Source organism: Saccopteryx leptura, chromosome 7 (assembly GCF_036850995.1).
Source record: "Saccopteryx leptura isolate mSacLep1 chromosome 7, mSacLep1_pri_phased_curated, whole genome shotgun sequence".
Lineage (NCBI taxonomy): Eukaryota > Metazoa > Chordata > Mammalia > Chiroptera > Emballonuridae > Saccopteryx > Saccopteryx leptura.
In genome coordinates this window covers 45,431,363-45,454,869 of record NC_089509.1, presented here as the reverse complement: position 1 = coordinate 45,454,869, position 23,507 = coordinate 45,431,363, and the positions used below count along the sequence as shown (strand labels likewise).

At 40.7% G+C, this 23,507-nt stretch overlaps 1 protein-coding gene across 3 annotated transcripts in view; it reads left to right on the top strand.

Annotated features, from left to right (window-relative positions):
* PLA2R1 (phospholipase A2 receptor 1) overlaps window positions 1-23,507 on the top strand; it is a 129,081-nt gene that overhangs the window by 8,095 nt on the left and 97,479 nt on the right. For all 3 annotated transcript variants that reach the window (XM_066345252.1, XM_066345251.1, XM_066345250.1), the window contains exons 2-4: window positions 12,366-12,746; window positions 15,528-15,701; window positions 23,135-23,308. In XM_066345252.1, the coding sequence (XP_066201349.1) occupies window positions 12,366-12,746; window positions 15,528-15,701; window positions 23,135-23,308 (729 nt within the window). The remainder of the gene's footprint in view (window positions 1-12,365; window positions 12,747-15,527; window positions 15,702-23,134; window positions 23,309-23,507) is intronic.

Sequence of the window (23,507 nt, the reverse complement as noted above, 5' to 3'; positions counted from 1 at the left end):
TTTTTTTTTTTTTGTATTTTTCTGAAGCTGGAAACAGGGAGAGACAGTCAGACAGATTCCCGCATGTGCCCAACTGGGATCCACCAGGCACGCCCACCAGGGGCGACGCTCTGCCCACCAGGGAGCAATGCTCTGCCCCTCCGGGGCATCGCTCTGTCGCGACCAGAGCCTCTCTAGCGCCTGGGGCAGAGGCCAAGGAGCCATCCCCAGCGCCCGGGCCATCTTTGCTCCAATGGAGCCTTGGCTGCGGGAGGGGAAGTGAGAGACAGAGAGGAAGGAGGGGGGGGGAGAAGCAAATGGGCGCTTCTCCTATATGCCCTGGCCGGGAATCGAACCCGAGTCCCCCGCACGCCAGGCCGACGCTCTACCGCTAAGCCAACCAGCCAGGGCCGAGAACTTTCTTTTCTTAAAAATATATTTTGTGTTAGTTTTAGGTGTCTAGCACAGTGCTTAGACAATTATATACTTTACCAAGTGTTCCCCTGATATTGCCAGGACCCTCTTAGTGCTGTACATAGTTATTAGAGTTATTATAATATTGACTGCATTCCCTTCCCTATACTGTAGCCTACATCCCTGTGACTATTCTGTAACTACCAACTGGTGCTTCCTAATCCCGTCATCATTTTCACCCATCCCCCCGCAACTCTCCTCCCATCTGGCAACCATCAGTCTAGTCTCTGTACCTATAAGTCTGAGAACTTCCCATTTCAATTATAAAAATATAAACAGAAAATTCTAGGTGATTGTCTAACTATAATCATTGTCATATTTTTCTACTATTTTACATTACCCATGTTCAAAGTTAATATTTGCTTTTCTCTTGTTAACATTTATAAAGTGGGCATAGAGACTGAGGTAATCATTATCAGGATCCAGTGAGGCCAGCACTAATTTTAAACCCATTGTGCAGATGGAGAAACTGAGGCAGATACTCTTCACCTTCAAGTGACTCTACTCTAAAAGAAATGCTCTGCAGTTTTCCACAGTCTTTTTCCTATTGGGTTAGTCTTGGATAAATAAGAACAGGGAAGGCTTTATGGGTATGTGCCCCAAGCAGTCTCATAGGGTCCCATACTCAGAAGGGACTCAAATTTGGGGTTTAATCAGTTGTGGGATTCAAATAATTTAACAACCAGTTCTCTGTCCTAATGACCATTTTAAGTACAGTACAAAAAATATATATATAGTGAAAGGTGGTTTATTATTTCATGTATTTAATACTTAAATAAGTACAATAAAAGAGGTACACAAAACTAAATTATAAGAGTTTTAAAATATTAAATAATACCTGACAAAAAACAATAAAACTATTATTTAGGATTGACAAAAAACAATAAAACTGTTATTTAGGATTGACAAAAAAAATAAAACTGCTATTTAGGATATTCCCATATTTTTTCTTGATTGGCATCCCCACCTGCCATTGTTTACACCTATAGACAGAATGAAGATTACTACGAGCGCTTAGAATATGCTGTTGCACACATGACCATTAAAAAAGAGTATAAGAAATGTAAATTTGTGACTTCCACATTGGGTAGATGCCCAGGCACCCACCTGAGCAAGAACCCTGATTCCAAGTGCCATTTTAACAACTGGTTCACCAAACTCAACAAAAAATTAGGTATTGGTTCTACCAAACCAGTGCAAAATGTCTGAATCCCACCACTGGATTCTTTTTTTTTTTTAATTTAAATATACAAACCCTTGTGTCGAGGGCTGACTCTCAATAGATCGCAGCGAGGGAGCTGCTCTGCTACGTACGAAACCCCGCCACCACTGGATTTAATGCTCTGTGGTTTGGGGTCTTGAAATTCTTAAACATTTTTATCTTTGAGTTTGTGCTTTGGGCATGAAGTCCCCTGGAACAACGGAGCATGAGCCAGGGGCTTAGAGCTGCACTCCAAGTCTTCGTGTCACCTCCCTACTTCCCCAAGGGTTTTCAGCTTCCCCCTTTATACTCCTGTCTGCCACCCACGTGGCCACCAGGTTGCATTGGGGTTGGGGGCCTGGAGGCCCTGGGCCTGGGAGTGGATGGCCAGTGGCATCTCGGGAGAGAGCAAGGCAGTGGCTGTCCCCACTAGGCTGGCAGCGCCTGTGTGTTCCGCGGGGACTGAGTGGAAACCTACCACCTATTCCTATCCAGCTACTAATTGTGTTCCCAGCTCTTCCTGGCATGGAAATTGCAATCACTCATGGGCCCATGGGGAGTGAGCCCATGAGTGACTCAACTTTCCTGCCCCAGCCAGGGCCCTGATTTTCACTTTACTCTGGACCCTGCACGTTAGGTAGCCCAGCCTCAGTAAGATGCATGGTGACAGTTATGGGTTAAATTGTATTCCCCTCAAAAGTTCTATGATGAAGTTCTAACTCCTCAATACCTCATAATGAGACCTTATTTGGAGATAAGGTCTTTACAGAGGTAATCAAATTACAATAAGGTGATTAAAGTGGGCCCTAATTTAGTAAGACTGATGTCCTCATAAGAAGAGGAAATTTTGATACAGAAATATGCATAGAGAGTAGGTGATATAAAGAAACACAGGGAGAAGTAGCTATCTAGAAGCCAGAAAGGGAGGCCTGGAACAGATCCTTCCCTCGTAGGCCTCAGAAGGAGCCAACACTGCTAGCACCTTGCCTTGCAGTCTCCAGATCTATGAGACGATCGTTGCTGTTGCTTAAGCCTGTGGTTTTCAGCTGAGGACCGGCAATTGAAAACCACTGGTTTAATCCACTCATTTACTTGGTTATGGTGGTCTGTGCAAATGAATCAGGGGCTAGCAATCTATTTACCATGAAAATATGGTTTTCTTTTCAATTTTTATTTCCCACTTAATTGAATGCATTGTTTTAAATGGGTATATTCCCAAAGCAGTTAAAATGACAGCTCCTGTAAACACTTTTGCCTTCAATGATGTCACATCTTTCCCAGCGTTGCTTTGTTGTTGGAGTTCTTCTCTGTGTTGTTTGTTTTGATGACCAAGTCTTTGAATCATACGTTCCCCTCAGGGCTTCAACATGTGGCATTTGTAAAAGAAGTGTAGCAGTGTTCTGTCTTACTGTGTCTTGCCATAACTTGCTCTTTGTAACGAGGTTCCCTGGTGACTGAAACGGTACATTTTCAACAGTCTGGAAGATAATAACATAGCTGCTGTCAGTAATGATTTTTACACCAGCAATGTCTATTAGATACTCCAGACTTAAATAAAGACAAAATAATAGAGCAATAAACTACAAAAAGCTAAAAAGAAGAAATATGTTTTCCACTCAGCTTAAAAATTCATTGGTAAGATACAGCAAAGAACTTCTAAAGATATAGTATGATTTTCTACAAGGGTCACTACAGCTAAATGACATGGACAGCGACAGAGGGACAGGGGAGGGAAAGAGACTGGCAGGGAGTGGCGAGGACAGTCTGAAAGGGTTCATCTACTCCACACAGGGGTTGGTAACAGGCAATTTGAATCCCCACAAAACCAGAACCTGGTGGAGCTGATTAAATTGGGTTTCATTTTTCCCTGCCTGTGAGCCTCATGGAACTTGAAGCGACAATTTGGGGAGATTAGAGAGAAAGGAGAAAAGATACACAAAAAGATTTAGCAAGAGGGGTCCACCAGCCTGTGGAGGTGGTGATTATGCAGGTTGAGAAGCTGCAGGAGAATAAAGAAGGCTCTAAGTCAAGGACAATGCTAAGGCAGGGGAAGAGAAGGAAGTTCGGAGGCAGGACAAGGAGGTATTTTTAAATATACTGAACTTTTTAGTTGATTAATAATAGAAAGCAATTGATAGGAAGTCACAGGCTTTGTTAGGAGCTGTCAAATTGTTAAGAGACAAACCAAATCTCAGATGATTTGGGGCAAATGCAAATATTCATTAGAGAAGACCAGGAAAGGCAGGCATATTCTGACTTTGTTCTTTCAAGTACAATATACATACTGCAAGCATCAGAAATTCCTTGCTTATTGGTTTGGAAAGTCACGTTAACAATCCAGATTTTCTGCATCATTCACCCATGAACGGGAATTGATTCGCCAATTACAAATCCCTTCCTGCTAACAGCATAATCTAAGGAACACAATCAGATCTGAACACAGCCATTGTTCACTGGAGGGCGCAAACCCAAATTTGTGTAGCTGAAGAAGTACATATCAGGAGAAAAGCTGCTGCCTGACTAGATGGTGTCACAGTGGAAAGGACATCAGCCTGGATCGCTGAGGACCCAAGTTCTAACCTCGAGGTCACTGATTTCAGTGCCGGCTCATCCAGCTTAAGTGTGTGGGATCGTAGACATGATCCTATGGTCACTGGCTTGAGCCCAAGGTCGCTGGCTTGAACCCAAGGTCTCTGGCTTGAGCAAGGGATCATAGGCTCAGCTGGAGTCCCCTGGTGAAGGCACATATAAGAAAGCAATCAATGAACAACTAGTGACACAGCTACGAATTGATGCTTCTTATCTCTCTACCTTCCTGTCTGTTCTTCTCTCTATCTCTTCTTTTCCTTCTCAAAAAGAAAAAGAGAGAGAGAGAGAGAGAGAGATTGAGAGAAGCTGCTCACCTTTAGACTGGTTACAGATGGAATGCCTTCCATTCCAAAATTGAAATATTTGTCAGAACAGCAAAGAATGGGGCAGAGTTGAGGCATGAGACAAGGCAGGAAGGATATGAGCCCAGCACCAGCTGTGTGAGTGGATGTAGTAGAAAAGCCTAAACCCAGGGCAATGGGGTAGGAGATTGCAATTGGATTTCAGTTGGTAAGCTGTGGCTTCTTAGCTTGTCTTAAACATTGCACTTGGCCCTGACCACTTGGTTCAGTGGGAGAACATTGGCCTAGTGTATGGATGTTCCAGGTTTGATTCCCAGTCAGGGCACACAGGAAACTGACCATATGCTTCCCTATCCCTCTCCCTCCCCCTTCTCTCTCTCTATTTCTTCCTCTCCCATAGCCATGGCTCGATTGGTTTGAGCGCATTGGCCTCAGGTGCTGAGGATGGCACCAGGGACCCCCCACCTCAGGTGCTAAAAATAGCTTGGTTGCAAGCATGGCCCCAAATGGGCAGAGCACTGGCCCCAGACAGGGGTTGCCAGGAGGATCTTGGTCAGGGCATATGCAAAAGTCTGTTTGTCTATCTCCCCTCCTCTCACTTGGAAAAGAAGAAAAAAACAACAAAAAAGAAAACATTGCCCTTGATGTGACCCATGCATTTGAATTTTTCTTCCAGTTCTCCTAACATGGAGCAACACAGAGGCTGACTTCATGTGTGTATTGAATTAGGTGGCCACTGTTATGGTGTAATCTATCAAATACCAGAAAGTCCTTTGCTTGACTAAATTCACCATTTAAAAAAAAAAAAGTATTTCTTTAGGAATTATTGTTTTGTTTGTTTCAAGTGTTTTTTTTTGTTGTTAAATGTACAGAAACTTCACCTAGCTTAATACTTCAAACCATAGTTCATTTACTTAAAACTTTAAACTGTTAGCAGTTCTGAGAGAAGAGCAGTTTAAAGCAGAAGAGGACACCAACAGGCAGATGGATGATCAGTAGGGATGCCGAAAGTTAGGTGGGAAGGCCTCAAGAGAAACCTCCCACCTCCCCCTGTCCCTCATCAGTACTGTTTAAACAGATGGATCAAGCTGTAATAGTAGCCCTGGGCTTCAGACTACAACCTCACGGTATCCTAGGGGTAGGCAGACATCTTGCAACCAACTGAATACCTGAAGCCAGAAAGCAAGTCATTGCAATTTTTCCAGAATCCTCGCATTATGTTGATCACCAAATCCTATCATTTCTTCTCCCTTTGAATTCTCTCTCTAGTGGCTGGAGTCTAATCATTCCCTCCCTTCCTATCTTATCACCGCCGGTTGAGTTGATACCTCCCAGCACCCTTGCTGGAACATAGCATTAGTCTCCAGACTGTTCTCCAGTTCCACTCATGGAGTGTCTCGTGTCACCTGAATGAGAACTCTGAAGCAAGAACTTGGACATTTGCCTTTATGTCTATGTTCTCAGCTCCAAAACAATGTCAGGCACACAGTAGGTGCTCCATAAATGTTTTTGTTGACCGATTCACCACCCTGACTTGTCTTTTGTACCTCAGCTTTAGTCATGCCTTGTTCCAAAAGTTCCCTTTCATCTGAACAGGAGTAACACTCAAATTTGTTAATAAAATTCAAGTTATTTGTGAAATTACCCCAAATCACCTCTTTCAAACTTCATATTCTGTGACTACCAAAGTCTTGAGTATAGCTAGGCTCCTGACATTTTATAGCTGACTATTTTTACCACCTCTGGGCTTTGGTGGCATTTATTTGGTCCAGGATGCCCCCTTACCTGACCCCTCACCTCTCCATACATAGACCTCTTTCACTCCCCAAACTCTCTCTCTAATGAGGATAGGCATACATGCTAGTCTGGTTCACCGTGTACTTCCATGTCTGACAAATATTAGGTCCCTAATAAACAATGTTTGTTGGGTGAAAATAGGTGTGTGTATGTGTATGTGTCTGTATGTGTGTGTGCGAGAGAGAGAGAGAGAGAGAGAGAGAGAGAGACTGAAATTTCTTTGATCCTCTATGTCAAACTGACCCCTTCTACCCCTAGCTTCTACCTCATTGTGCTTATACTTGTTATGTCAAAATATATTTTGGCATTAAGTTATAGTTCTTTCTGTATATTTCATGAAATACTCCCAGGGAGAACATCAGTTCCTTGAAGGCAAACACTGTGACATGTGTACCCTTTTATCTGCAGGGTTCCTAACACATACCATATTAGGCACTCAATAAATGTTTGCTTGAAATTGCAAATCTCTTACTTTAAATTGCAATGACCTACAACAACAGTTTATTGTCTTCTTTCTGGGTTATTAATGAATGTATGTAAATAAATCTAGATCTAGACGTGTATTCCTCACTGCGTATATATGGGTATAAAACTTCTGAAACAAAATGGATTTGGGTAAAAATAATGTAAAAGAATGATTCAATTAAATGAGCTTTACCATCTCATCTAGTTCTAAAGTTCTGCATTTATAGGTAACGTTAGTCTTCCCTGTCATGTCCATATTCCTTCCAGCACTGTTCTTCTGTCTCTTCCCTAGAAAACAGTCAAGTATGTACATACACCCTCCACTCAGAACGGTCTGGTGACACTGAGGAGTCATGTCCATCTCTTACATGACATCACTTGAAAACCCAGTCAAATGTCTTACATTTTGGTCTATTTTCTTTTCCCTTTTAAAATCACTTGTTTTTAAGAGTGTCTTTTAAGTGCAATTATAATGTGGGGGTTTTTTGTAGAAGATAGAATGCTCTTCTTTTCATTAACTAGGAGAATTCTCATGATTCTAAAACAAATAGATACAGCTTTTTGTTTGTTTGTTTTCATTTATTTTAAAAGGATTTGCCTGAGCTGTATTCTACCCACCTAGAATTATGTTTAGTAAAAAGAAGAGATTAGAATTTTTTGATGTTTTTTATTTTTATTTTTCAATTACAGTATACTTTCAATATTATTTTGTATTGGTTTCAGGTATACAATATAGTGGTTAGACAATCATACTAATAAATAGAGGTTTAAGGAACAGATAGTATGGCAAATAATTTTTCTATCTCTAGCACTCTACATAGTGCCTAGCATACAGCCAACACTCAGTAAATGCTTATTGAATGAATGAAGTAATATTCTACATGCAGTCATGAAAGGAATACCCTAAACTTAAGTTTAATACTTGATCAAGGAAGCAGTCTCCTTCCATTTCTTAGAAAAGTATATTTTATCATGTGGGGCCAAAAGGTGAATCTAAAATTATCTTTTCCTAAAAAGATCTCAGAAGTAGAAAGCAGAACTACTGTCTTTCATAGATTTTTATTTAGAAAAAAAAGATGAAATTTAGTTTATGAGTAACTTCTAATAAACCAATCCTTTTTCTCCCCCCTAAACTTATAATTATGAAGGGAAGTGTAATAACACTTTACTGCAGAGAGATTTAGTAATTCTGGCAGTACTTCATTAATCACTTAATCAGTGTTCAAGCAGAACTGATGTCCTTGACATGTAGAATCAATCTTGATTCCTCCCACATTTGATTTTCATCCTTTGTCAAATCTGGCAACAGACACGAAGGATGGTGGCTCACTTTCATATTATGTTTTACAGACAACCCGTATATGCATATAGTAATAATCAGACTAGTGATACCTGTATTGGATATCGTCATAGTCCACTTGAAAACAATTGTTTTCAGTGAATTTATGGGGATTAATGCTGCTAGGGCCAGACTTGATCGTAGTTTAATGGGAAACTGGGTTTGGGTCATTCTTTAGCTTAGCATGACATAATATTCTTTTGGAGATGACAGGTTTGTTGATATTAGTAAGTCAGAGCTACTTGTTTTGATACATTCTGAAGATCTTTCTAAAACTACATTCTAAAGGCAGCTGGGCATGGAAAGGTAATAGCAGCCTCAAACTGAGCAGCATGTGATGAAATTTGTCTAATATCTTCTGCTTTGGGAAAGTATTTTTATAATCACTGCAGTGACTACAGAAGTTCAGATTCTACTATCCTTTTCTCTTACCACTTCATAATCTGGATGTTTAAAAACATGATTCACCTCAAATTTTAGTGATATTTAGTGTCCACGTCCACTTACTCACAGACCACACCCATCCGTACACTGCTATTGATATTGTGTATTTCTCTTTTCTTACAAAAGAGCTGCAATACAGACTTCACAAACAGTGTGAAAGCTGAACAGACAATGACTCTTAATTCATTGTTGCACATATATTTAAACAAACAAGACAAAATTTTTGTAATCTGGTTGTTTGGAGAGTATTGTTTTCTCCATGAAAGGTGATATTATGGTATTTGAGGATTGTTTAAAACTATTAAGTCTGCACCCACTATATGCTGCAGAAGCTAACCTAAAAATGAGTTTTCGTTCTGATGACGAAAGAAGAGACGTCTTTGGAGGATACTCAGATTAGCATTCTATGGGTGTTCAACGGAGTCTATAGCTGGATCTACAGACCAGGAAACAGGAAGCCAGAGAGATAATAATAACAATAACAACATTTATTGTCCTCGCATTTCCTGAGGTCTTCCCACACCAAGGTAGTCTGTGCTGTACTGTGCATGGATTATTTAATGGAGTACTTTTTCTTTTAAATTAAAATTTTGGGGATGACATTGGTTAATGAAAGTATATAGGTTTCAAGTGAACAACTCTGTGGTGCATCGTTTGTATATTGCATGTGTGCCCACCAATTAGAGTAAATTATCTTCCATCACCATATAGTTGACCCCATTTATCTAACTACTCTTCACCCCTTTTACTCTTGTAACCACCATCCTGTTGTCTCTGTGAGTTTTTGTTTGTTTACTTGTTACTTTCAATTTTATATTCCACATAAGAGTGAAATCATATGGTTCTTAACTTTTTCTGTCTGAGTTATTTCATGTAGCATGATACTCTCAAGATTCATCCATGTTGTCATGTATACAATATTTTACCTTTTCTTATGGCTGAGTAGTATTACATTGTATATACATATCACATCTTCTTTCTCCATTCATCTATCAAGGGACAGCTTGGTTGTTTCCATGTCTTTGCTTCAGTACATAATGCTACAGTGAACATAGGGGTGCCATTGTCTTTGCAAATAAGTGGTTTCAATTTTGGGGGATAGATGCCTGGAAGAGAGGTTGCTGGATCATATTCTAACTATAGTCTTAGTTTTCTGAGGAATCTCCATACTGTTTTCCACAGTGGCTGCACCAGTCTGCATTCCCACCAGCAGTGCAGGAGGGTTCCCTTTTCTCCACATCCTCGCCAGCACTTATTCTGTGTTGTTTTGTTGATGAGTGCCATTCTGACTGGTATGAGGTGATATCTGTATGAGCTCTTTATATATTTTATATATTAACCCCTTATCAAAGCTGTTGTTCGCAAATATCTTTTCCTATTAAGTTGGTTGCTTTTTTTTATTTGGTTGTTGGTTTCTTTTGCTGTGCAGAAGCTTTTCAACTTGATATAGTGCCATTCATTTATTTTTTGCTCTTACTTCCCTTGCCTTTGGGGTCAAATTCATAAAATATTTTCTAAGACCAAGGCCCATCGTTTAGTATCTACGTTTTCTTCTATGTAATTTATTGTTTCAGGTTTTCTATTTAGGTCTTTGATCCATTTTGAGTTAATTTTTGTATATGGGGACAAAGAGTAGCCTCTGTTTAGTCTTTGCATATAGCTTTTAAAAGGAATACTCTTAACATCCCTATGACCAGAATCCATATCTATTTTCAGTTTACAGAGAAAAGGCGAGGCTCACAGAGATCAAGAAATTTGACCAAAGTTACAAGACTAGTCTGTGGTGAGTCTGCCAGAGTCCAGAGTTCTTCTCCACTAGTGAGGTGGTGCAGCCACCTGTCTTAGGTATATAAGCTGAAGCTCAGAGGGCTGAAGTCCAGTCAGTACACTGCAGAGCTGAGTATATTTGATCACATATATTCAATAAAAGCTAAACTATAGAACAATTATGGTAAAATAATTATTCTTTAGTAAAAAATTAATGGAACTCTGGGCTAGCTAGAAAGTAATTAGTAGATTACAACAGAAATTAAGGTGAACATTCTATCCAAGCATGAAAAAATGAAAAAGAGAGTTGCAGAGAAGGTTAATTATCAGAATCCATATCGGAGTGGTGAGAGGTAGTTTTGATCTTGAATGACTATTACTAATAACCATATAGACATGGGCTTCATTAGGAAAACAAATTTCCTGATCTAAATGAAATCTCCCTAAAGCCATTCATTCTTTCTGCCCCGCTAAACAACATACTCCCTTCTTTTTGGCTCTTTTCTGGTGATCAAAGAAATTTTCTGACAACTAATTCACCTCCTCAAATATATGTTTATAAGTAAGGTTATCAATTATTAAATGAAGTATAGCTTTCATTTATACTTTGACAAAAATTTTTAATGTGTTAAGTGATTTTAGTTATTGTAAATCAGCTTCTCTCATCTTCAGTAACTTTGAAAAAAAGACAAAAGAACTTTTGCCAACAAAAGCAGTACTCCCGTGCATCCATGTGTGAGGAGGCCTGCTCTGCACTGTTCAAGTCTCTAGAAGGCTTCCGGCTGTCCCTGCTATCCCCCTGCTACGACACAACTGGCCCTAAGCTGCGCCTACTTTAAGGGAACCTGATAATATCCCTTCAGATATTTGAAGATTGGACAGCAAGTAACATATAAGAGGAGACTGAGCTAATGGACCTGCCCAGACATTCTGGGCTGAGTAACTTAGGCAACCAGCACCTAAGCAGCAGCTGCCAGCATGTTCAATCAGTGTGCTCAGGACAATCCATGCTTAGACTACAACATTAGATATGATTTCTACCTTTGGAAAGACAAGTTTATCATTGTTGGATAATAGGTCTTCCAGGCCAGTGACTTGAGGTGGAACCAAGCAGCAGGCAGGTAACTAATGTATTTCCTGGGTGGGCCCTGCAAGATTGTCCACAGGAAACTCACCCAAATCCCTCTTCCGCTGCAAGAGTTGGAAGCTCAAGGCTATGACTCAAAGTCTTTACTTTCTCCACATCTTCACATGGCCAGTGCGCCTTTGCTGCCATCATGGTGCTCTCGTTGATCTAGGTGTGGGGCCTCAGCTGGTGTCCTGGGCATCTATCTGCTCCTGTAGGCCCCACCCAACAAGGCTGCTCCTGCAAAGAGACTTTTCCCATATCAGAGGTCCCTGATTTTCTACTCTTGATGGATCTAGCATAGAAAGCAAACAGGGAGAAACTTTATTTCCTCGCCAGCATGGCATCTTGTATCAAGACACAAAGTAACACTACATGTCTATCCTTTGGGTTTTCTACAGGAATTTAATAGTAGAAATTCTTCTTTTTGTGGCTCTTGATTTAACTGCCATGCATTTTCCTAACATTCAGGCACTTGTCTGGAGAAAATCAAAGTGTGACCACACCTCTGGGCAGCCAACGTCCTCCCCTCCAGCCCTGAGTGTTCCTCCCAATATTCGTTCTCTATCCAGTTGTGGAAAGTTCTTTCTCTACCAGGAACATCACTAGTGGATTGACAGGTAGCGTCGTTACCGTAGGGCCACGGAGCTCTTAGATCAGAGCTCCCATTAGCTCTAGTGGACCCTTTTATGCTTTGCAAGAAACTCCTCTGTTTTGAGCAGATAAACCTTTCTGGCGGACCCCGCCAGTGAACTCCAGATCTGTTCAAAATAGCTGCCAATGGTGACATTTCCCAACATATACATGCACACCGGAATCCTTATGACACTAGGTAATCATACCTGAAAGGCTCATATCATATCTTCTATTTTGCTGTTTCAGGTAAAGGAATATTCATTATCCAAAGTGAGAACCTCAAGAAATGTATTCAAGCAGGCAAGTCTGTACTGACCCTGGAGAACTGCAAAGCACCAAACAAGTATATGATGTGGAAATGGGTTTCAAACCACCACCTCTTCAACCTAGGGGCCAGCGGCTGCCTGGGCCTGAATGTGTCTGCCCCAGAGCAGCCTCTAAGCATTCACGAGTGTGATTCCACTCACGTGTCTCTGAGGTGGCACTGTAGCAGGAAGGTGCTCACCGGCCCACTCCAATACACGGTGCAGGTGAAGCACAACACACTGGTGGCCTCCCGGAGATATGTTCACAAGTGGACTTCCTACATGTCAGATGGTGGAAGCATTTGTGAATATCTGCACAAAGGTAAAAAGAAAATTTAACCCGAAGTGCTCATGAAATGATAAATTTAGAAAGTTTGTAAAATATATGAAAGAGGTCCACGGCACCTAGACCCTCAGGGGACTTCTGCTAAATCCATTTTAGTTTTTCACTCACTTTACTGTAAAAAGATGACGAAAGTGCTGGAATGAACTTGCTCAATTCTCCTCAAGAAGCAGAGTTCTCAGAAGGTAAAGGTATTGGAGCAAAAAACACTTCACTTTGGGAATCAGTGGAGAAAGGAGAAAGCACAGGAGGACAAGAGGGAAAGAGGAAGTGAAGGTGGAAGGCAAAGACCTTTGAAGCTAAGGCTAAGGATGAGTGTAAGACCCCTGCCACCATGTCTCTATTGCAGACTCTCAGGCTCCAGGTGGTGTGTCCCCAGAGCGCCTCCCTGCCTCCCGGGCCTTGCTGGCGCCCGTGTGGTGGCCACGTTACAGGCGTTTTACAGCAGACTGTTGTCAGGAGTTATTTGGTGTATGCCAGGGAATGGAAAAGCGTGGGTTTCTTTTGGGGGGGAAGGGGGGTAGGGTACTTTCACTTTTCACAGTTCTGTACTATTTGGCATTGTTAAAAAGAAAAAAAAAACATTAAAATAAAGCGGCATAGTTAAAGTCCGACACCCCACACCTGTTTCCCAGGTTTTGTTTAGTAGTGCTTTTCACTTGTTCATGATCAATCACACATTTATTGAGCACTGACCATTTCTCAGGCATGAGGCCAGGCATTCACTTTACAAAGGCCAACAAGACAGATGTGCTCCCTGCCTTCATGGTGCTCAGTCAAATTATGCCTTAATAAGAGCCTATCTTCCTAAGAACTCTGTACCAATCCTAGGAAGTAGAGCAAGGAATTTCTAAGCTCCAAGGCAGAACTTCTTCCGGTACCTACAAGAAATAAGTAAAGACATGGAGCTAAAATCACAAGCTATTTTCAGGACTCATTACAATGAAGCAGGTGCTGCAAACCGCCACTTCAAATGATTTACTATTCTGAGGAAGAATATGAGATTTTAATTTATATTGACATTTTAGTTATACACGTACACTCACAATGCATGCAGAGACGAGTGAGTAGAAGGCAGGGACTTACACAGGAGGATGTGTCTTCAAATACCAGTACTTCCTAAAGAGCCTTCACCTCTAGGGCTGGTGATGCTGGGTGAGTTCCGTCCAGCCGCTGCCAATTGTGGGAAAGGGCTGGGAATCTGTACAACCACACCTTTCGCTCCAGGGCCTATTGACTTGAGGGTGGCCCTGATCCTCCTCCCCCAGAAAGCCCCGGTTGAGTCATGAAAAGTTGTATCCTGATAAGGCCAAGGGTAATGGGTTACTGAAATACTCTGAGGAAGCAGCCAGCAGGCCACCTTGGCACTGTCATGTTTCTCGATGACCTCCCAGCTAGCTGTCCCACTTTGCCCTGTCCCTGCGTGGGTTCTCTTTGCCACACTGCACCCCAGTGAGTCTTTAAAAACAGAAATCTGATCATGTGACTTTCCCATGCAAAACCCACCAGTGACTTCCCACCACGCTTAGAATAAAGGTAGAGTGGGCTCATGCGAGCTGACGATTTGCACTTCCCTGACTCCGCCTCCCTTCGCCCCTGCGTGCTCTTCTGTATACACGCTTCTTGTCACAAGGTCTTCAAACCCACTGTTCCTTTTGCCAGACACTTTTCCATACACTGGCACCCTTGCTTCACCCAGTTCTTAATCAGAGAGGCCTTCATTAACCACCCAACTCAAAACAGTGCCCTCAGACCTTTACACACACACACACACACACACACACACACACACACACACACACAACCATTCTGTCTTTCTACCCTATTTCTTTTTTCATCATGGAACTTATCGCTACCAGAAGTTATATGTTTCTTTGTGTATTTGTTTTCTTTTTATCTTTCCCCACTAGAACAGAAGATCCTTACGAAAGGGGACCTTTGCAAGTTTGTTCACTACTATCTATATCCCCAGTACTGAACATATTAAGTGCTCAATAAATATTTGTTGGATGAATAAATTAATAAAGGCCTATAAAGCTCAGATGCTGATCACTGATATAGGTGATATTTTAAAGTGAGATCTCCGTTAAATTTTCTTTCTCATCCTTTCACAGATGCGTATGCTACCGTAGTGGTGCACCATAGGGAATAAACAAGGACACACATACATAAACACTCCATTTGTGAGGACATCCTTAAAACTCAGCACTCAACTTTGTACTCGTACATTCTCTAGACCAGGGGTCTCAAACTCACGGCCCGCCGAACAATTTTGTGCGGCCCGCAGACTAATCCACGAAGTTCAAAATATTTTGGATAAAATTAAATAAGCCTAGGGGCCTACTTGTATTTTTCATTTCTCTAGCATCCTAGCTAGATATTAGCTTAGTTAACAGCAGTTGTGATGCGAACTACAGTTTCTGGTCGTTTTGTGACACTGAGTAAACTGCATGTACGATTGTGCTTGTTGTACTGATTTTTTTTGTTTTCAACTGCAGTGAGAAAAGTGTTGCATAACAGTTGCCTTTTGTAGACCTAGTGCAGCCCGCCAAACGGCTGTGATCTTGCTCTGCGGCCCACATGCTGAGTTGAGTTTGAGACCCCTGCTAGACAGTAAGGTCCTGAGGGTCCTCTGTGGTTTAGCAAGAGCTTTGCCTGTTGTGGGTTTACAGTCATTGAAAAAATGCATTCATTGTATGACAATTTCCAAAGATCAAGCAGGCATAATACTTATTTGACTTTGTCTTTTTCTTCTCCTAGCTTTGTATACACTCAAAGGGAATGCCCATGGGACACCATGCATGTTTCCCTTCCAGTATAACAACCAGTGGCATTATGAATGTACCCAGGAAGGGCGGGAAGACAACTTACTGTGGTGTGCCACGACAAGCCGATATGAAAGAGATGAGAAGTGGGGATTTTGCCCAGATCCCAGTAAGAATGAAATCTTCTCTTCCCTCTCTGTCATGAATGAATTAAGGATGATTGGAAAGTTATCTGTATCTAAAGAAAAGCGCTGGCACTGATATATTGAATTCTGAATAAGCACTCTGATTCCATTTATCTGGATTTGATTTTGTGTTTGTCTTTGCCTTGAAAGGATAGTTCTGATGCATATTCTTTTTCTTCCTTCCATTCAAAAGATGTTAATTAGTTATTCTTCCTTAAGCTTAATGTATAAGGATGTGCTTTAACAGGAACCAAATAATAATACTCTGCGATTCATTATTCCTAGCTTCTGGCAAAATACTTAAGAAGAAATCCGAATACATATAAGTTCCGTTAACCTTTAAATCCACTTTCTCTTATGAGTTGCCTTAATTTCTCCAAGTCCAGACTGGGACTCATGCCATTATCAAGTCCAGGCACCCGCTGCCCCCCCCCCATGACCTTCCTAAAACGGCAGTTGTCCCCTTATTTCTCAACAGTGAGTTCTTATCTTGATTCCCTTTTCTTATTACTAGATTTGTAAGTATAACCTTAAAGTCTTTTTCTCTTCTTCATTTGACTTTTGAGGTCCAGTGACAGCTGCAATATACTAACATTTTTTACATTAGTACTTTACTATTTTACTTATATCTAACATTTACAAATGTTCTTAAATATTAGGAAATATTTATTTATACCTTCTATTTTTTATATTCAGTTTCCTTCAGCTTGGTTCCTATAAATCAGAAAGTGCAGCTTTTACAAACTCCTCAGCTGCTATGCTTACCTCCTCTCCACATATATAATAAAATGTAACAAATTTGAAACAAAAGGAAATTGAAGAGATTAACTCCAAAGAATCTGATTGATAAATTACCTGTAGGATTATTTTATAATCTAAGAGCCATTATTGCTTAGTGAATAAGAAAGAATATAGGCTTTGAAATCAGACAGACCAGTATTGGAGTTTTTCCTCCCAGTGATGAGATCCTGCTGTAAAATGAAAATAATAACAGTATTACTAGGGTTACTGAGAAGAATCAATTAGATGATGTATCTAAGCCACTTATCATAGTAGCTGGCACATGCTAAGTAAGCACTTATCAGGAATAGTCATTATTATCATCATCACCATCATCATCATCATTGCCATCAAACCTAACTTATTTTTTCAGCATGTACTTCTGTATTAATGACCCACCCTCTTTATAGTCTGTCAGTAGCACTAAGCTAGGTAAGCATAGTGCTGGATACCAAGTGTTAGGACTTAAGACTCTCACTTTAAAAAATTTGGCACCTAGATAGAATACAAGACAAACAGATTTACTCTGTTCCAGAAAATTCAGACTATGTTTGATATGATGCTCTAGAATCGGCTTGGGAAGAGTTAAAAAGTGCATATCCCAGCCCCCCTCCCAGAGACACGTGGGTTCAGTGTGTGGGACCCAAGCATCTGCATTTCTGAGAAGTGCCCAAGGTGATCCTGCTGCAGATAATTTTGCATCAGACAATTTGTAATATGAGGTAATTCTATGCAACATATATCTATATACAGAGATAGTATTAAGACATTAAACAACCAATATGGTGTAGGCTGTAGACCAATCCAAGTGGAGACCTTAATGTGGGAGTTGGGTGTCTCAGACTCCCATCGCTGGCATTAATTAACCCTTAGCTGCTGGATTGTGAGGAGGAGAAGGGGTGGGGGGTGTGCAAGGAAGACTAGGGCAGCAAAGGGCACTCAAGGAGCTCAGGACAGCAACTCATCAACCAGCATGAAAGTACTTCTTTTATTGCAAATATTGCCAGATCATCAGCCTTCTCTATCTGAATCTGAATGCAAATATGTAGGTATGTGTGCATGTAATCCCTACACTCCTTGGATTCTAGAATTAGATGGAATATTATTTGCATCATCTTCTTGTTCCATTTCAGTCTCTAATAAATGTTCTTATTAAAAATAAATAAACCAATACCAAAAAAAAAAAAACCCAACATGTATTTCACACAACCTTCTTACTAGGGACATTTTTTTAATTACATTATTCTCCTTGAGGTTCTGCAGAGAGCACTGTCACTACCCTTTGTCACTTTGACCTAGGTTTAGTGGTGCACTGGGCTTCTCACTCTCAAGATTATCAATTTGTCCAGCTTCTTACAGCTCAAAGGCTTCCTCTGCTTTACAGCCTGCCAGATCCCAGCTCTCCCGACCTTTACCACACTATCTGCACTGTGCTAAATTTCACTACCAGTTTTTTTCCTTTTTTGCTACTTTTGGTTCCTGTGCTGAGTTTGGTTTTGGATATAGCATTTCTGGCCGACATAACTCACCACAATGTGTCAGAGACAGAAATTTAAGCAAGCTGGTAGCTCTTTCTATTGGATCAACAAGTGGGTAAGACAGAGAAGAGTGATTGAAATAAAAAAATAAAGATATGTACTTCTGTATCTCATCTTACGTACTGGGATTTTTCTTTCTTTAGTATCACAATGTAAAATGATGCTGCCTTTTTAAAAAAGTTGATTGTAGGTAAACAAACTTAAAATTTAGCGTTAATGAACACAAGCACACTAGCCATGAAGGATGCGATAAAACATCTGTCACTATAGATCTTCAGGAACAAAGATGGCATATACAGGTCTCTCTGGCTTTGTTTCAAGACATTTCTGGGTCATGGAAGGTCCCTCTTGGTTGTATGTCACACACAGCTGGAGTGTCATGCATAGTTCGCTTGAAATATTTTCAGGATATCAACCTTTGGAATTATTTGATTGCCTACAAATTTGTCTATATACAAAGTCTGGTGTGGGGAGAGCAGCTTTCCTTCATGAAGCCTTTCAGATAAAGCCTTTGCAGTTGATTATGGTCAGGCTTAATAATTTACATAGAGTTTTTAACCAGGAGTTGGACTTCTCACTGGTACGGACAGATTTGGTGGATAAAGGAGAAAGTGGACATTAATTAAGACCCCCGCTTTCTGATATGCATAAATAAAAGTGCATAATAAAAGATAGAAATTTGGAAGAGGAAACCAAGCAGTCAGGTTGAGACATGTTGTATGTGAATCGAACATGTAAAAATGTGTACTAGGCAGTTAGACATAAAGATCTCTATAGATGGAAAAGGATATAGGAATGGGTTAAATAGTCTAGAGCATGTATAAAATAAAAAGGTAGGGGACTCAGGGCCAAATCTTAAGACTTCAACATTTAGTTTGAGTAGAGCCAGCAAAGAAGACTGAGAAGGGGTGGTCATAAAGGTAGAAGGGTAGCCAGGCATGTAAAATATATTGGCAAGGAGAGGGAGGGTGCCATAGGGCATGACTGGACAGGGTCTGAAACTAAGTGTTCACTGGATTTGGCAATGTGGAAGTCATTGGTGGCCTTGAGAAGGCAGCCTCTAATGGCCAGATTGAATGGATTAAAGAGTAAATGGAAAAAGAGAAAAGGAAAAAACACTTCCCAATTTATTCTATGAGGCCACTATTACCGTGATACCACAACCAGACAAAGATATCACAAGAAAACTACAGACCAATATTTCTTATGAATATAAATGCAAAAACCCTCAACAAAATACTAGCAAACAGACCCAACAACATATAAAAAGAATTGTATACCATGACCAAGTGGAATTTATTCTAAGAATGCAAGATTGGTTTAAAATCTGAAATCAATTGTTATAATGCCCCTATCAATAGAATAAAGGACAAAAACCACATGATCATCTACCAATACAGAAAACTTCTTACAAAATTTTACACTCTTTCATGGGAAAAAAAAAACACTAATAAAAAAATTAGGAACAGAAGGAAATGTCCTCAACTGACAAAGAGACTCTATTAAAACAAAAATAAAAACAAAACCACACAATCAACATGCTTAATAATAAATGTCTGAACGCTTTCCCCCTAAGATCAGGAATAAGGCAGTACACCTGGAGCAGTGGCAAATTTGTCTTTAGAGGAGAAAATAAGACACATTAATAGAGAAGGAGTGGCTGCCCTCAGCCATAATCTATAACAAAATAAGTGTTGACAGAAATATACCTCAGTTCATTAAAAAAGAGGTGTGGGTTTTTTGTGTTTTTTTGGAGGAGAGAAATCACCTACTTATAACATCATGCAAAAGATTTGGGTAATTTTTCATCAAATAATAGGGCATTCAAAAGTAAGTACAACACACTTGCTTCTTTCAAGAAGTCCATAATGTAGTCACAGAAGGAATCATACAAAGAACCCAAAGGTGCAAAGAAATATAATAATATGATTCTAGCTCTTATATTAAAATTTTGTGAGATAATTAAATGTACCATGAGACACCAGCCTTGCATTTTCAGTGGCCTTGAAAGAGAGATTATATATGAAGAAGCAAAAGAACTAACAATAAATAAATGCAAAGACTCCAGGCCAAGAGGGAAGACGGTGTCAAGTGGATTCCCAAGGAGCAGTGTCTGAGCAGAGACGAACCTGCAGGAGGTTGGGGGGAGTGCTCTCAGCGTCAGTGCATGTGGAAAGGAAGGGAAGAGAGCAAGACTGGCAGGACAGGAACGCAGGCCTGACGTGTTCTCAAGCTGGACTTCCCTGTTGGGAAGAAAGGGGCCTTATGGCCCTGCATGGACCAATCGTGCTTTGCCACTGCCGTTGGGAATGGGCTAAGAGACTCTTAAACCAGGGCAATCCCCGGAGAAGGCTTAACGTTGAGCAGTATCCCTCACAGCTGGGGAAATGGGCCTTCTGACCCAAAGGGAGATCGGGATGGCCCTGCGCAGAGGGTGGCATTTCCATTCCGTGTGTTATTGTACAACCTTTCAGTAAGACTTGTGGAGTAACTGACATGCAGGAGCAGAGAGAGGACTTGTGGCTGCCTGCACAGCAGTACAAATTCTTATATTTTAGTAACCAAATTTCGATGACAAATGAACTTGTTAGAAGAATACGGGCACCTGTTGCAAACATTTGACTGGAAGTTTCCTTTCAATGAACCTTAAGAATTGCACAGATAATCCCAAACCGAGGGAAATGGTAGAAAACTGGGGTATGTCATCTGCTGCACAGACAGGATCGCCAGCAAGCCTCTCCTCTGACTGTCTGAGGAATGGAACTCCATCCGGTTACTGCTAAAGGCTGCATCTGCATAGCTCCCTCTATCCTATTGAAAGGACAGGACCGACTCCTGGCAAAAATGGGAATGGGATCAGTTAAGTGTGCTCCCGACCTTTTCGTAGCATGATACAGCTGTGGCCGGGAGGCTTATAATTGGGACTTCCTGTCAAATTTTCCTTCAGGGCAGGAGATGACAGGCAGGTGTTTGTGTGCCCCACGCTATTCCCAGATCACCCCCTCTGGCAGCCTCGCCCTACATCTCCCCTTTCTCACATCATACTCTCCAGCTAGTATGGAAGGCTGCTCAGACCTGTCCTCCTGGGAAGCGTTTGAATTTTTCTTTTAAGCTTGTTTCCCAGTGTTTGCTTCATGGACCATCTGCCTGAAAGTCAGGAATGTGTTTAATGCCAGTTCCTGAATCCTACTTTGGACCTAACTCGGAATCTCTGAGGCCAGAGCAAGGAATCTGCATCTTTGTTTTACAAGCTGGTTAAATGATCCCTATGCGCACCTTAACTGTAAACATCCCCTGGTCCTCCCTCATGGCCTCCGCTGTCACGCGGGATGAAATCCTGACTGATAATGCTGACCGGGTGTGTTGTCCATCTCAGGGATAGCCTAGAATTTTAAGTGAACAATCTCTAAGGATTCAGTTTCAATGGGGAGTTTTCAGCCAGCAGGGCACATGCTGCCTGAAATTTTCCTTCCTTTCTTTTCCCTTTCTTTAGTTTTACTTGGTGATAGCCTGGTGTAATGCCAGTGGCCGAGGCCAGGCATGTCTACATTGGATTCGGGCAGATGATAAAGAAACTGCGGAGCCAGAAAGCATTACGGCCATTGCGTTTAATAGAGTCTCACAATGGTGGACAAGCACACAGGCAGGGGAAAACCTCCTTTCTGGCACACAAACGGCAAGAATGGCGCCTCACAGTAGTGGGCCGGCAATCCGCCATCCACAGTCCCCCATCTCTCTCTAGCCTAGCGTAAGCGTCCATAGCCATATATAGGCTGTGCACACGTGCCTCTGCCACGTGCTCATGCACTAATCAAGCAAAGTGCTTGCAGCTGGTACACCAGCGAGCAAGCCTAACACAGCTGCCCCACACCTGGTTTTCTACCCTCCGACAATCTTGTATCCTATAAATACATGTATCAGTCAGGAGACTCTACAGACAACCTTAGGTTTACATGTGGTTTAATAACTTAGGTTAAATAATTCCGTTCTGGGTAAATATTGCCAACAGACACGAGAACAAACAAGGCCATCTAACTAAGTATCATGGGGAAAAGGAAAAAAAGTTTATTGTCAAATAAGTTTGAAGTACAACAAATTAAGATTGAGCTGTTTCTTTACTACAGGACTTCTCAAAGCCTCTAAGATGCTGATGTACATTATGAGTTTCTCAGAGAAAGGCTACACAAGCATTCTGTCCTGGGTTTTCCTGAGGAGCTCTTGAAGTTGATTTATTCTGTGGATCACACTTGGGGAAAGGATGTTCTAGATAGATTTTAGCTGATTGCTGTCCGTCACGTACACTCATGCAGTAGCATGGGTTACATTTTCTACATTGTGAAATTCTTTGTTTGAGTTTGATTGCAGGTAATTACTGCACCTGCTTGGTTCATCTTGGTTTCGATTTAAACATTTAGCAAAAGCATCCCAATTAGGTCCTCATTTTCAATAAACTTCAGATTTCATATCCGCATTTTATACTTTATTAAATTTACTTTTAGACATGCTATGCACTCATTGGTCAATGCTTTACAAGTAGATTTTGCTTATCTTTTGGCTGAAAGAATTTTTTAAAAAGAAGTATTGATTTTCCTCTTCTCAATGTTTATTTGAAAACTGTGTTCACTGTAGACTCATATTTCAAGTGTATGCTTTTTATTTCCCCTAACATTTTAGTATTTTGGTGGGGCAAAGCCTTTTCAAACAATAGTTGCAGCTACCACAAATAGACCTTTTATATTTACACAGCTTTCAGTATAAAGTTTTAAATGACTGCTTTTTAAATAATTCAAATGTTATGTTCACAAATACTTCAATTCTATTTCCTTTTCTTAACAATGGCTTCTATTATTTTCACAGAAAGGATTAGAGCTTCTTTACTGATAATTTCTAGAATTTCCTCTTTTAAAGGAGTTTAACCATAAAGTACCAGTGGAATAACAATGCAGATTTCCTCATAGAGACTAAGCAAGAATCAATAAGGCACTGAAGTTTTAGAGGCTGCAATTTGGAATTATGCCATTCAAATTCCTCTTGAAAATAGATTGCTGTATAGATAAAATAAGATTATCATTCATGTTTTTGATGGATTTTGTCTCCAGCATCTGCAGAAGTGGGTTGTGATACTGTCTGGGAGAAGGATCCCAATTCGCACATTTGCTACCAATTCAACCTGCTCTCTTCTCTCTCCTGGAGTGAAGCACATTCATCATGCCAGATGCAAGGAGGTGCTTTACTGAGTATTGCAGATGAGACTGAAGAAAATTTCATAAGGAGTAAGTAGGAGGACATTGATATTGATACAATTAAAATAACTATTAACAATTATGTCCATGTATGCAAAAATATATATTCTGAGGGAAAAGAAGTTCCTTGGAAAATATTTTTCTTGTATTAATACAGTATAAACTCACACCCAGAATTTTGACCCAAACCCCCGACCATTCTATTTGGCAACCAGTGTTTCTTATTTTC